Source organism: Electrophorus electricus, chromosome 11 (assembly GCF_013358815.1).
Source record: "Electrophorus electricus isolate fEleEle1 chromosome 11, fEleEle1.pri, whole genome shotgun sequence".
NCBI lineage: Eukaryota > Metazoa > Chordata > Actinopteri > Gymnotiformes > Gymnotidae > Electrophorus > Electrophorus electricus.
The window spans coordinates 2,327,705-2,341,676 of NC_049545.1; the positions used below are offsets into that span (position 1 = coordinate 2,327,705).

Below are 13,972 nucleotides of genomic sequence, written 5' to 3' on the forward strand. Positions count from 1 at the left end.
ATAAGAATGAATCTTAGAATCTTTCATAGTGAAACCTGAATGTTGTCCATGATGAAACCTTTTGTATTTAACTCCATTTAACAAAAAACTTTTCAAATGGTGTTCAAAGCGTTTTATATATATATATATATATATATATATATATATATATATATATATATATATATATATATATATATATATAATAACAAATTAAGATTTACAGATTATAAAATAATTTCATATTCAAGAACTCAGTTCATATTCAAGAACTCAGTGTTTAATAATGATAAAATGGATCACAAAATTTCACATTTTACTTTGTATTGTTTGAATATCAGGTTCAAATCAAATTCTGAATTAATAAATCACCCTTAATTTCAATTTTCACAGTAAATAGTAAACAGTTTATATGACCTGAGGGATTGAAAGGATTTTAACCCTTATGTACATAAAAAAAGAAACAATAAATAAAAGATTCTAGAGAAACAGCACATATTAGTCATTTCCCTTCCTGGAAATTAAACTGATTATGTTGATGTTCTTAATTACCTGACATCTTAAAAGCATCATAACACAGTTACACTAACCTTAAAATAACTAAAAAATGTAAACTTAACCAATGAAAAGGTTTCAGCATCTGCTTGGCAGTAATGAACATTTTAGAGCATTTTGTGCTAACACTGACCAATTCAGTAGCAAAGAAGAACCACTCTGAATAGATAACAAAGGGAATCAAAGAACAGTTCCAAAATTACTAGAAATATTTACTTAATTTAATGAGCAACACGTCGACAATGAATTTACAAACATTTGTTCTCACTAAGCAATTTACTGACTTGTTCTTCTCATGGTATATATCGCATGATTAAATATCTATTTTGTTCTTGGTACTATATGTTGTGTGTTAACATGTTTCTTTAGGTGTGCTGACTGAGTGAAACGTTTACCACATTCTTTGCATTCAAATGGTTTCTCCCCTGTGTGAATACGCTTATGTCTCTTAAAATTACCTAAATCCACAAAGCCTTTCTCACAGTGGGGACACACATAGCGCTTTTCACCTCTGTGTCCCTGCATATGCATGTTCAGTGCAACTCTGTGCTTGAATGACTTCCCACATTGACTGCAGAAGAAAGGTTTCTCACCTGTATGCATACGCATATGAGTAGCCCGGTCTGCCTTGGCCAAGAACTTCTTGCCACATATCTTACAAGGGAAGGGTCTGTCTCCAGAGTGGATAAGTTTGTGTTTTGTCAGTGTGAATTGATAAACAAAACTCCTACCACACTCCTCACACTTGTACCCCTTCTCTTCTGCATGGACTTTTACATGTCGGTTGAGGCCTCGGACGCTAGGGAAGGCTTTTCCACACTGGGAGCAGGTATATGGCCTCTCACCTCTGTGGAGCCTCATGTGGTTCTCCAGTGAAGATGCATTGCTAAGAATCCTGCCACATTCAGAGCATTCTGTCTTCTTCTCAAGCACTTTACGTGAAACTTTCTGGAATATGCGACCCCTGTTTTGCATAGGAACACTTAAAGCTGAATGTGATAATTCACCAGATGAATCAGTTGGTTCCCAAAGCTGACTGGATATGTCACATCCCTCTTTCTGCTCAATGACTTCATTGTCTATCTGAGGATCCCTGACCATGTTTATTGTTAAGATTTGTTCCTCTACTGTAGAATCTAATACTCTGAAATTTGAATCAGGCTTCGAAAGAACCTTATAATGTTCTGTCACTCCAGGCAAGCATGCAGGAAGGCTATCCTCATTATCTATAGGGTCTTCTTCACTGTGCATTTCCATGATGACAGAGTCAGTGTCATCAGAGTTGATAGCTGGACTTGAGCAAGGGGGAAACCTCTGAATATTTTGCTCAAAATTATTAACTGATGGCACAGAGATTTCCACAGGCAAGGTAGGCCCTCTCTTGGGAACATTTCCCTGATTGGAAGCTGCTGCTTGCTGTTCCTTCAAAGTAAGAAGTGGAGCCAGCTGCAAAGCTTGCCCAGTTGATTGTGAATGCATCATAGATGGCTGCTCCAATGCAGCTTCTTGCTGGGTTAGCACAATTGCTGAGTGAAAAGGAGTGGGATTTAGCGACCGAAGCAAATCTGATGCATTATCGGGTGGATGAAAAAACTGGTCTGGAGATGAACAGAGAGGATCAGACAGGATTTGATAGTGGGATGTAACTGGTATATGCTCTAGTGCACATGGAGTATTAGTCTGGGGAATTGAAACTGGAGGAACCGAAGACCTCATTGATTGAGCTGGAATGTATGGTGGAGGAAATGGAATTTGATTCGGAGGATAAGGTGGCTGGGCTAATGGAGCCAGATTGTGAGGAGGCACTAAAGGAAAGTGGACTGGGATATCTAAACTCTGAGGTGGAAGTATATCATTTGATTGGACGTGCACTTGAGTTGATGGAACAGGAACGTGGGCTGGTGGAGTTGGAACATGAATAGGTAGAATGGGGCCTTGTGCAGGTGGAATTGGAACCTGGTTTGGTAGAGATGGAATATGGGACAGGGGAATAGATACCTGACCAGGTGCAACTGTGTGATGGTCTGGAGAAAATGGAGTCTGACACTGAGGACCTAGAAAACAACCTAGTGAAGTCATGTTCTCGACAGAAGAAATCAAATTTTGAGGTGAAGAGACAGCACGTTGTGGAGCCCGAGAAGAAGACTCACCTAATAGTGTCATTTCTTGATCAGCTGAGGGTGGTGAAACTGCTTTTTCTGTAGTTGCCACTGGGGCTTGAATTGACTGGACAGATTGGCAAGGATCTGTAATTGGTTTCTGTTGTCGAGGAATAAGTTGTGGACCAAGATGTGTCACTGTATTTGGATTCTGGATATTTTGAACAAGTTGCTGGGTTTGAAGGGTTCTGAGCTGAGCATGTAGCTCAGAGGGCTGATTTGTGGGAAGATGATCTAATGTATCTGTTTGTTGTTTCTCCTCTCTAAGTGCTGACATCTGATGTAGTTTGTTAGATAGGGGGTCTATTGGTGTAGATAAGCTAACTGTAGAATGAGCCTGCTGAGTTGCATAAGCTGGTAGCTCTGGTACAGTTGATTTTGCTGGTCTGGAGGCGTTTTGTCTTTTTGTATCATTATGTGAAGCCAAATCTTCTCTTAATCTAGATGTATTCACAGATTGGGGAACTCTACTCAAGGAGTCCACTCTGTGACTAGAGGAAGCTGTCGTCTCTGATAAGGCTGTATTAGTGGTTGAGATTTCTCTGGGGTTTCCATTGCATCTGTTCAATGTTTGGAATTTTGAGGGAATCAAAACTGTGGACATGCAGAAATAAAAATGGAAAGCAGGGTTAAGCGGAAGCACAGGCATATACAGGAAGTAGAATTTAAATTTGATAATGACATGAAAAGGGCTTTTGTCAATCACATGAATACAGCTCAGACTTTTTCTGAAGATTTTATGGAAACTTCTGCACCTCTTTCCATGGTGTCTTTAAAGGGCTCCTTGCGAACCAATATTGGCTCAGCACCCTCTTGCTTCAGTAAAAAGTATCCAGGGGCATATTCATCACAGTCAGTGTCTTGGGGCTATGGAAGAAAAAATTATATATATATATATATATATATATATATATATATATATATATATATATATATATATATATATATATATATATATATATAGTTAAAATTCCTGATCTGCATACTCCAAACCTTTTATTACAGTTAAATAGTTGTAATTACAAACTCAATTATATCTGGTCAGGAAATGTATCATTCAAATGTAGATCATTTACAATATTTCTGACCTCTTTTTTAATGAGAAGCAAAGCAAGCTGTCTGTTTCCATCTTCAGAAGCGTTGGAACACATATCTACAAGACGATCATTGGTAATGTCTTGTAATCGAAGACTGCGTTCATTAAATAAGGCTGGACTGCAACATTTTTCAACCATGATGGGCTTTTCTGGGAAATAAATTAATACATTCGTTTTATGGCTTCAGTAGAATTATGTAGGTACTACATGAATAGTGCATGGGTATGCGGTTGCATGAAGCATCGAGAAGAAGCCTAACATATCCAATATAATGCAATACTGCTAATACTAAATTGAGAAATACGGGGAAAGCTATAATATTAGTTAAAAAGGACCAAGAAAGCGCACATTACAGCCTCTAGAAGTGGCTATTTGTATGTCTCACGAGTCGATAATATATTTCCAGGAAGTGTTCTATGCATGTAGTTAATACATATATTCACACTATATACTTACCACACTGTACACCAGTATCGCATTTAGACACACTTTGCGCATGGTCTGTTCTTGGACTTCCATTCCCTGCTTGACTTGTTAAATATTGTCGAGAAAAAACACCGGTCTTTAAATCAGCATTCTCTTGCCTCAAATGAACTAACTCGGCTTTCATTTGCTGCAAAGTGCGCTCGAAGAGTTTCGTTGTCTCACCGACAGCTGTCTTTAGCACATTTTCCATAACTGATGTGAACTGGGTTTTAAAACCACCATATTCATCCATGATGACATTCGGTGCAATTACAATAAACTTTATTTTAGTTAATTAATACAGAATAGTTTCTTTTTACATTCGAGACGAAGTGTACAATGACGTATCAGAAACTGACAGCATGAGCGCGTTCAAGTAACGCAGGCCTCGTGCAGACTCTCTGATCTATATAACATACACATGCACAACGCTCAGGAAACAACGACATGAAGATCCGCGCAGCTGCGTACATCGACGTTCAATTTCTCTCGCTAGCACAAAAATAATTTTTACTTCCGCAAAAAAATAACGTACAGCTGAACAGATGTTTTTCAGTCGCACAATGGAATAAATTAAGGACCTTCAGAATGATAAGCCTAATAATGAACTGGGTGCAGCGTGGGCGGACTTAAAAACACATGACGGTGTTGCATTTCCGCAACCACCTGCTCCTTATATCTGGAGTTTAAACTCCACTTATGGCAGCTTAATATAATAAAAAAATTTTTAAAAAAAAAGTAATTCAAAACACACACACACACACACACTGCAGATTCCAGGGAGTAATTGCAGTGAATTGTATTAAAATATATAGAAGTAGTCAAAACTGCAGTGAACGTTTGTACCGAACGTTTGCAGAGAAACATGAAGTTTCGGACAGAAGGTAATGTTAAAAAAAGAAGAGGCTTAAATCATAACATTTATGTTCGTTTGGTGCCATTTATTTCAGAGGCGGTATTAAATTTACATGTAGCAAAACTAGTGCGAATGCACGCTATAGTATCACTGTCCAGCTGCTCATTTATCTCTTTTATGTTTTTGTCTCATCTGTAGGAGATTAGTGGGTTGGGGGATTTTTAATAGAAATGTAAACCACTTATTATCCATATTTCATTCTGTAATGAAATATTTCATATTTCAAATATTTCATTCTGTAATGAAATATGGGAATTTTGAATAACCACTGATACTCTAGCTATCGCCCTCTATGACTGGTCTGTATGAACACACCCCGTGCATTTTGGTGTAACATTATTTTAGTCCCCCATCAGAGAGTCGAGCTTTGCAAAGCCTGGATCAGGAAAAACTTTCACCCTAATCGCGAGGGTGTGGTATACATTCATGCTTGTTCAGTAAGCGTAGCAGAGCAACCGCTGTAAAAAAAATTGTGATAAAGGAAAATTGCCTTTTGATGTAGTTAACCAACAAATTACAGAGCTCATTGTCTGTTTTAGCTAGCTAGCTAGCAAGATAGCTAGTTCATGTTAACGTTAGCTAGCTACGCTATCAAACGCCTCCTACGATATTAACTTGTTAGCTAAATACAGACGTTTTCTGAATTAGGCATAGACAGACGTCTGAAACAGAACTAAATGAAGTATTAATACATTGATAATATATAAGGAGTCCTAAGTATCTGCTTTTTAAGCTGATGTGATCAAACGCCCGACGGAAAAGTTGTTTCAGAATCCCACAGCCGGGGCAAAGGGTAGAGCGCTGAAACAAAAGAGTAACGTTACCATTGATCAAAACCACCTAACTAGCTACTTATTCACATTCACAAGATGTCCGAAATAATCCTCACGTTTCAGACACAGCTATCGGGTGTTATGGAAACTGTCTTTAAGGCTGCAATATTTGAAATCACCAGACTGGTGGAAGATAGTTTTCTGGAAGAGGTGTCTCGGAGCCGTGAACAAGTTGAATCTTTAAAAAAGAGACTTCAGTGGTTTGAAACCAGACGCAGAGACCAAGAGAGAGGTAGGAGGCTGAGGTGTGCAGACTGTGGCAATGCCCGGGTTTCCAATGAAGAAAAGGAAGAGAAATCCTCAGGTAACTTTATAGTGAAGAGCTCACGTTTATCTCCTGTTTCAGTTATCTAGTTAAATGTCACTGATAAACGAAATTTACACTATATATATATATATATATATATATATATATATATATATATATATATATATAATGTGTGTGTGTATGTTATTTTTACAGACTAGTCACTAGTTTATATTTTCATCTGGCATTGCATGTATGTATATTTCTAGCAGCAGTGGTTTTTATGCATTGTAGAAGGGGATAAATTTATTGTGGCTCAGGCTGCAAAAGCTCTTTTGTGTTTGGTTGGAGTACATCAGAATTTGGTGATTTAATTGTTCTAGGAATTGCAGTAAAGCCTGGGAAACCTGAAATGTAATGACATAAAACAGGTTCGTCTGACCATCTTCCCACAGGTGCGGAAAACACTCAAAATCTTAAAGAGGAGAGAAGTGTGGAGGAAGGTTGTGGGGCTGAGAAGAAGAATGAATTTTCTGGAATGGTGGAGTCAGAGAATATACCCAATCCAGACTGTGGTACAGAGGTGAGAAGTATAAACACTAAAGTATTAAGCAAATATTTCATATATGATCATACTTGTCCATCTGCCTAGGTTTTGTGGCATTATCACATTGTGGTGCTGACTTTTTAAGTAATGTACATGATGTTTGTACTCCTTGCAGCAGGCAGTTCGAGAGGAAGGAAAGCTGGACTGCTTGCTTAAAGGTGAGAGTGTTCAGACTGCTACTGCTACAGAGCTGCAGGATGGCTGGAGACTGAGCACTGAAGGTATCGATTAATGCATTCCCAACCTGCTTCAAGCAAAATATTAATAGTCACTTGACTGTCAGTTGGTTACCCCTTTTATTTATCTGTCGTGCTGAAAATAGCACAAGCTCATGAAATTAGTTCCTAATTTAAACAGTCTACCATCTTATGAAGGTTATGCTACTGTTTTGGGAAATGCCTGAGTGTAGATCTTCTGCAAAACCACAGTTTTTCAACAGTTTGCTCACAGCTTTTACCTGCCTGAAATCTTCATTCTTTACTGTGTTCTCCCAGGAGCAGAAGGCTCTGATAATTCTGCACATAGTAAAACATACAGTGAGCAAGAGCTGCAGCAGATTCAGGATGACTGGAGCTCTGGACTGGATCAAGCCACTGACCCTGAACATGAACCAGATTTGGACAACATCCAGGGTGCAGCATACAGAACTCGCTACAGCATGGGGGACATGGGAGGCTATAGCAACCAGGGGCTGAATATGGGAGAGCTGAATGGCCTCTCTGACTCTCCTCGGAGAGCCGGAGAAGTACTGGGCTTTGGGGTGCTGGCAAGTTCTTTGCAGACTGACCTGGGTACATCTGAGGAATGTGGGAGACGTATTAGAAATAAGAGAGGAAACAAAGGATCGTCATCCCTGCACAGTACTTCAGATACAAGCGATCTCAACTGTTTGCTTATTAATGAGGAGGGATATTTGCAGGACATAAGTGCCTTCCCTCAGGCTCCAGGTGGACTTGCTAGGGATTCTGGGCATCGAGGACATTCCACGTATCATAGAGAAACGGACAATAACAACAGTGATTGCTTTTATAGTGGAGACGCATTTAGCCACCCATTGGACTTGAACAACGAACCTGTGGAAATGGCAGGAGCCAGAGAGGAGAGACCTCAAACCTGTCCTCAGTGTATGCTTAGTTTCCCAGACCAGGTTTCCCTGAAGGCCCACATGCTCTCTCACCGAGCTAGCACGGCCCCTTCCTACGTGTGCAACCAGTGCGGCAAGAAGTTTACCCAGGCCTGCAACCTGAAGGTCCATCAACGCGTCCACCAGAGAGAAGGCCTGCACTTGTGCAGCCACTGTGGGAAAGGCTACTCGTCATTTGGTGACCTGCGCAGGCACCGCTGCAGCCAAGCTGGGGACAAGCCTTACAGCTGTGCATTGTGCGGTAATAAGTTCAGCCGCCTGTGGAACCTCAAGCTGCACCGTCGCATTCACACACAGGAGAAGCCGCACCAGTGCAGCATGTGTGACAAGAGCTTCACCCGGGCTGACATCTTAAAGGTCCACCAACGGACCCACACTGGAGAGAGACCATACTGCTGCAAAGTCTGTGGACTGAGCTTTAAGCGTCTTGACCATCTCAGATCACACCAGCGCAAACATGGATCTGACCCGAACAACCACTAGAACTACAGTCACCAACGGAGTCATCAAGTACATGTAATTATAGTAATGTATTTGTGTGTAAATGGGTCACAAATGAAGGGCATTGTAATACATTACAGGGTTGTAAGGCCTTACTCCTAGCAAGGGGATGCATTGTGTTTAAACTTAAGCTTATTAGTTATGCTTGCAAAACAAGATGGAAGATGGAAAAAAAAAAAAAAGCTTGGTTAATACCATGAGCAGGCATAGACCCAGACTCAGTTCCACAGTGCTTTACTTTGGGTGTCATTATTTACCAGTAAAACAGCTTGCACATTGTGATTTCTTACTTCACATTTTCTTGAATATTTTACTAAGGTCATTTCTGATTAGTGTGCATTATGGTTAAGGGAAGTGCATGGTAGTGAAATACTTTCTGTTGCTACTTACTGATAACGCAGTGCCTCTGTAATTGGTTTTGCTCATTGAGATTCTTGTTTATTTAAAAAAAAATGAATACTGTTCTCATTGTGTTTCTTTTACTGCATCATATTTACATGCTTAAACTTTTATCTAAAATTTGTATTTTATATAAAGAGACACACAGACTTTTTGTTTGTTTGATTTGTTATTCTGGATCAAAGCCGATATATGTTGGATGCCAATTAAAAATGTTTACCTTTCAGAAGGAAGCTTTTTATTGTCTTTGGGGAAGCAGTTTGTTGCAAATTATGAATAAAATTAATAAATAATTTTACACACATTTTATATTGTGGCCTCGTGCTAAGATAAAACAGACATTTCCCCCATCATTCTTCACTAAATACTCCATTATGACAGTGAAAATGTTTGAAACTTTTTTACAAATTTATTGAAAAGGAAAATCTAAAATTTTGCATGGATATAAATATTCAGACTCATTACTCACTACTTATTTGGAGCAGCTTTGGAGCATTTATAGACTTCTGTCTTCAGTAGCATGCTGCAAGGATTGAACACCTGCATATGAGGATTTTCTGCCATTATTCTGCTGAGCCTCTTAAGCTGTCTCAGGTTTGATGGGGACTGTTGGTGGATAGCCATTTTCAGGTCTTTCCTGAGAGATTCAATTGGGTTAAAGTCAGGGCTCTGCCTGGGCCACTCAAACACATTCACAGAGTTGTCCCTAAGCCACCCCCATGTTGTCTTGGCTGTGGGCTTAGTGTCATTGTCTTGTTGAAAGGTGAACCTTTGGCCCAGTCTGAGATCCCAAGTGCTCTGGATCAGGTTCTCATTAAGAATATCTCTGTACTTTGCTCCATTCAGCTTTCCCTTAACCCAGACCATTCTCCCTGTCCCAGCCACTAAAAAACACTCCCACAGCGTGAAGCTGCCACCACCATGCCCCACTGTAGGGATGGTATGGGCAGGTGATGAGGTAAGAGTCCTTTAGGTGCTTTTTTGCAAACTCCAGGTGGACTTTCATGTGTCTTTTACGGAGGAGAGGCTTCTGTCTGGCCAATGTGCCATATAGATTGGTGGAGTGTTGTAGTGATGGTTGACCACCTGGATGTTTCTCCTGTTGGCACACAGGATCTTTGGAGCTCAGCCAGAGTGACCACTGGGTCCTGATCACCTCTCTTATCAAGGCCCTTTTCCCCTGATTACTTAGTTTGTTGGTGCAGCCAGCTTTAGGAATCTAAAAGAAGTCATGGTTGTTCCAAACTTCTTCCATTTACGAATTACAGCCACTGTGCTCTTGGGAGCTTTTTTTGAAGCAAAATCTTTTTGTAGCCTTCTCTGAGACTCTGAGATGCATTGTTAGCCATGAGAGCTTATATAGACAGGTGTGTGTGTCTTTCCAAATCATGTCTAATCCACTGAATTTACCAAAGGAGGACTCCAGTCAAGGAGTATAAACATCTCAAAGATGATCAAGAGAAATGGGAGGCCCATTTGTTTTTTGTTTTTCCTTTATATTAAATTTGGAAAATTTGTTTTCACTTTGTCACAAGTCAGCAACATAAAATGTGAAAAAAGTGAAAGGGTCTAAAGACTTTACGAATGCATTGTATTTATAAAGAAACAGGACATTTTGGGCAGAGGTCCTTCATGAGCTGTACAAGCAAAGGGCTTTTGAATTCGTAAGAGGAGCAACCAGTTTGTATTGGAAAATGTAAATGTTTGAGTCAGAACATTCATTCCATTTCTAAAGTTCCAAGAGTGTAGTTCAGTTCTTTTTCTTTGAGTTTCCTCATTTCAGTGCTGCCATAGCAACAGCTATGTGACAACGAATATGTGACAATTCTGAAAATGACATTGAATTGATGACTTTACTGTATGCTAGTGATATAGTTAATACGGCAGACACAGTTAGAGGACTATAGAAACAAACTGTACAGTTGGACAGATTTTGCGCAAAACAAAAATCATCGCTTTTAGAAGAGGCGGCATTCTTGACAAAAAATGAAAAAATGGTAACTGTTAAATGTAACTCTTATAAACATGGTTGTATGGTGAACATAAAGCAAATACATTTATTAATACGTATGGTTGTATACACAAACGAATGTGGAACTATGTGCCGACTGTCCTTATATTCTTGAAATAAATCGATTGATGGATTCATTTATATATAAACATTCATTTATAATAACCATATTTCAAACATCCAATTTATTTTGTAGATTTCCTACCGCATGAATTAAAGCATAGGTTTTCTTTTGAGGAAGCTAGATGTGAGTTTTAAATGAATATTGTCCAAATAGGCCACTGTACAATGTATGACGTCACGGAGGACGACAAGGCTTTCCCTTTTACACCCATTGCATCCAACCATGCCTAATAATTTGTTTGCGTGAATTCAACGTTATTTTGCTTTTCAACGACATATTACGTGTCTTTGGCCTCGACTCGCATCAAACATATACAGAATGGACGTTGAGAGCAAGAAAACATAGCCTTTCTAGCTATATTTGTTTGCTAACTAGTAAACCTAGCTAGCCCGTTGCTAGCACCAACAACAGTAGTTAGCTAGCTAGCTGTAAGATAAAACTACGCAGAGCTACAGCTGAGGGCACTGACAAACTACAGGGGGTAAAACATCGAGACAGTTTCCTAATAAATGTCATTTGTGCGCCGACAATGCACGCTAATTGTGCCTGCTTACATGGGGACTTGCGGCGCTGTTGTCTGACAATGACAAATGTCAACAGAGAATGTAATAAACAGCAGGCTAGCTAGCCTACATTTTTCTTTCACTTTTACCAGGTCAGATAAAAGATATAGACGTTACTGATAGTATAGGGATTTTTGTTTATATGCTGCAGTAGTCAATAAAACTAAATTACTTTGTAGCACAGTTCTGTGTAACGACTGGGAAAGACGCTATGTCGGATGCCCTGCTTACCTTCCAGACCCAGCTGTCCGGGGTCATGGAAACGATCTTGAGGTCAGCTATATGTGAGATCACCAGGCTAGTGGAGGGCAGCTTCTTAGAGGAGGTTGGTCGTGGGAAACAAGAGGCAGAGGTTTTGAGACGAAGAGTACAACTCTTGGAAACTAAACTTGGTGATCAGGAACGAGTAAAAAGGGTGCGATGTGCAGATTGTGGCAGAACTGGAATCTCTAAGAAGGAAACAGATGGTAGAGACTGTAGGACAAAAAATGGTGAGTAGAACTATTGTGTACTGGAGTTATTTGCTGAGATTTATGCAATAGCATAATGTGTTAAAGTTTCTTTTCTTGAAGGTGTGGAGATGGTTTGTGCTATGAAGCAGGAAGGTACTTCTGAAGGTGGCAGGAGAAGTTATGGGAAGGGAACCTTAACATCAAACCAAGAGGCATCTTCAATAATAACAGATATTGAACTTAAGGTAAGATTGCTTTTACTATAGTGTAGCTACCTACAGACTTCGCATATCAATGCATAAGTGTCAACAGGAACAAAGCTTTCCAAATGAATGAATGATTCTATTTTCAAATGCCTCATTTTACAGATTGTTGAAGTGGAAGGATCTAAAGTGGAAGGGGCAGTAAAAGAGGAGGTCACGGAGGCTACAGAGATGGAGATCTATTCTACACCTCATTGCCACAAGGCAGATCACAGAGAGCCACAGAGTGGCAGTGCTGGAGAGACATCTGGTCTCCATATATCACAGCATGATCATAGGGTCCCACAGAGAGACAAACTATCTGGTACAAAGTCCTGCAGTCCCAGTAATCAGGATTCAGCGAAACAAAGAACGCATTCAAAAGGGCCAGATTCTAAAACAGAGCAACCAGTGCGGTCATCTCCATCGCAGCCAGGACCTATTGAAGTTGTGTCATGCTCAGAGCCTCACACTGTGAAACAGCTGGCAAGCAGTTCTGACTCTCTCGCCATTAAACAAGAGGTTGTAGTAGTGCTTCCCCCTGAATGGGAGGATGTGGAGAAAGTGAGGTCAGAGACCATCCACAACCCTAGCAGGGTAAACCGGGCTCAGGAGGAACTCCAGCATGGGGATCCTCTCCCCATCAGATCTGCTGTGGAAGGAGGGGTGATGTACATTGGGCCTTGTGGTAATGTCGAGGACCTCGCCTCTGATGTTGCGCAGAAACTTGGGACACCAGGTCAAACACCTACCAAACTTGTTGAACGTGAAGTCAGTGTGCTACCTTCTAATCCTGGCACCACAAATGTGGCAAGAGGACAATCAATCCACAAGAGTCCCCCTGTACCAAAACCCCCTCAGGCGCTTCAGCACTTCCAGAGAGCCTACACAGATGAGAGAACAATCAGTGCCTTGCAATCTGGAAGAAATCTGACCCAGACATTCAGTATAAGAACTCACGGCCACGCTGGGCACCATGTGGTCAGGGCGCCACATAGCTGCACGCAGTGCGGCAAGGGCTTCTCCCATCTGTGTCACCTAAGAGCTCACCAGCAGATCCACACAGGAGAGCGGCAGTTCTGCTGCAGCCTGTGTGGCCGCAGCTTCACCAAACTCAGCAACCTGAAGGCACACCGCAGGGTTCACACGGGTGAGCGGCCCTACATCTGCATGGACTGCGGCAAAAGGTTCACTCAGAAATGCAACCTGAAGAGACACCAGAGAATTCACTCTGCCCACCCATGACAAAGAGGTGTAGATTTAGGTGTGGTTAGATTTAGGGTCTGTCTGGCTCTGTCAAATAGAGAGTAAAAAGGTGTTGTGTTTACAGTGTTTGTAAGCTATTGTATGGTGCACTCATTTGTATATGTGTATGTGAATAACTTTTCTGCTATTTAAGCAATATTGCATTTAAAGACCTTGCATAGCTGTAGTCTTTTTTTCATAGTTGCATGTCAGAAATTGACATCAGTATGATTTATGAATAAAGGACTTTTTTTTACATTCCACACAGTTGTTAGTATTGAGTTTTGGAAATTGTAAGAACAACAGATTAAGGCAGGCATAACTAATCACCACAGACAAAACAATCTTGTAATAAACAAGTCATTACATTGTATTTATGTTCCTTTGTGATTTTCTTGTGATTATAATTCATTAACAGGTTTTATGATGCTGT

The 13,972-nt window shown here is 40.3% G+C and overlaps 3 protein-coding genes across 4 annotated transcripts; 2 read left to right on the plus strand and 1 right to left on the minus strand.

Moving 5' to 3' along the window:
* Window positions 1-258: 258 nt before the first annotated feature.
* LOC113571495 lies at window positions 259-4,593 on the minus strand. 2 transcript variants are annotated; one of them, XM_035531547.1, is made up of 5 exons: window positions 4,247-4,593; window positions 3,782-3,939; window positions 3,449-3,560; window positions 2,685-3,287; window positions 259-2,588 (listed from the first exon to the last, which is right to left on the minus strand). In XM_035531547.1, the coding sequence occupies exons 1-5, from the start codon at window positions 4,506-4,508 to the stop codon at window positions 856-858; spliced, it is 2,868 nt and encodes a 955-aa protein (XP_035387440.1). In that variant the 5' UTR covers window positions 4,509-4,593; the 3' UTR covers window positions 259-855. The 2 variants fall into 2 exon arrangements, with proteins under 2 accessions (XP_035387440.1, XP_026856262.2); XM_027000461.2 differs by having other exon boundaries at window positions 259-3,287.
* A 920-nt stretch (window positions 4,594-5,513) lies between these two features.
* Window positions 5,514-9,128, plus strand: si:ch73-109d9.2 (uncharacterized protein LOC565042 homolog). The gene is made up of 4 exons (XM_035531560.1): window positions 5,514-6,308; window positions 6,707-6,834; window positions 6,974-7,079; window positions 7,353-9,128. Exons 1-4 carry the CDS (start codon window positions 6,041-6,043, stop codon window positions 8,483-8,485), a joined length of 1,635 nt encoding a protein of 544 aa, XP_035387453.1. The 5' UTR covers window positions 5,514-6,040; the 3' UTR covers window positions 8,486-9,128.
* A 2,096-nt stretch (window positions 9,129-11,224) lies between these two features.
* si:ch73-109d9.3 (zinc finger protein 500) lies at window positions 11,225-13,912 on the plus strand. The gene is made up of 3 exons (XM_035531561.1): window positions 11,225-12,091; window positions 12,173-12,297; window positions 12,421-13,912. The coding sequence occupies exons 1-3, from the start codon at window positions 11,812-11,814 to the stop codon at window positions 13,537-13,539; spliced, it is 1,524 nt and encodes a 507-aa protein (XP_035387454.1). The 5' UTR covers window positions 11,225-11,811; the 3' UTR covers window positions 13,540-13,912.
* The last annotated feature ends 60 nt before the right edge of the window (window positions 13,913-13,972 follow it).

Coding starts and splice junctions, on each gene's coding strand:
- LOC113571495 (XM_027000461.2), bottom strand. CDS start 4,508: ATGGATGAATATGGTGGTTTTAAAACCCAGTTCACATCAGTTATGGAA. Junction 3,940..4,246: donor CGATACTGGTGTACAGTGTG/GTAAGTATATAG, acceptor TTTATTTCCCAG/AAAAGCCCATCATGGTTGAA. Junction 3,561..3,781: donor TGCTTCTCATTAAAAAAGAG/GTCAGAAATATT, acceptor TTTCTTCCATAG/CCCCAAGACACTGACTGTGA.
- si:ch73-109d9.2 (XM_035531560.1), top strand. CDS start 6,041: ATGTCCGAAATAATCCTCACGTTTCAGACACAGCTATCGGGTGTTATG. Junction 6,309..6,706: donor AAAGGAAGAGAAATCCTCAG/GTAACTTTATAG, acceptor ATCTTCCCACAG/GTGCGGAAAACACTCAAAAT. Junction 6,835..6,973: donor ATCCAGACTGTGGTACAGAG/GTGAGAAGTATA, acceptor TACTCCTTGCAG/CAGGCAGTTCGAGAGGAAGG.
- si:ch73-109d9.3 (XM_035531561.1), top strand. CDS start 11,812: ATGTCGGATGCCCTGCTTACCTTCCAGACCCAGCTGTCCGGGGTCATG. Junction 12,092..12,172: donor AGACTGTAGGACAAAAAATG/GTGAGTAGAACT, acceptor CTTTTCTTGAAG/GTGTGGAGATGGTTTGTGCT. Junction 12,298..12,420: donor TAACAGATATTGAACTTAAG/GTAAGATTGCTT, acceptor CTCATTTTACAG/ATTGTTGAAGTGGAAGGATC.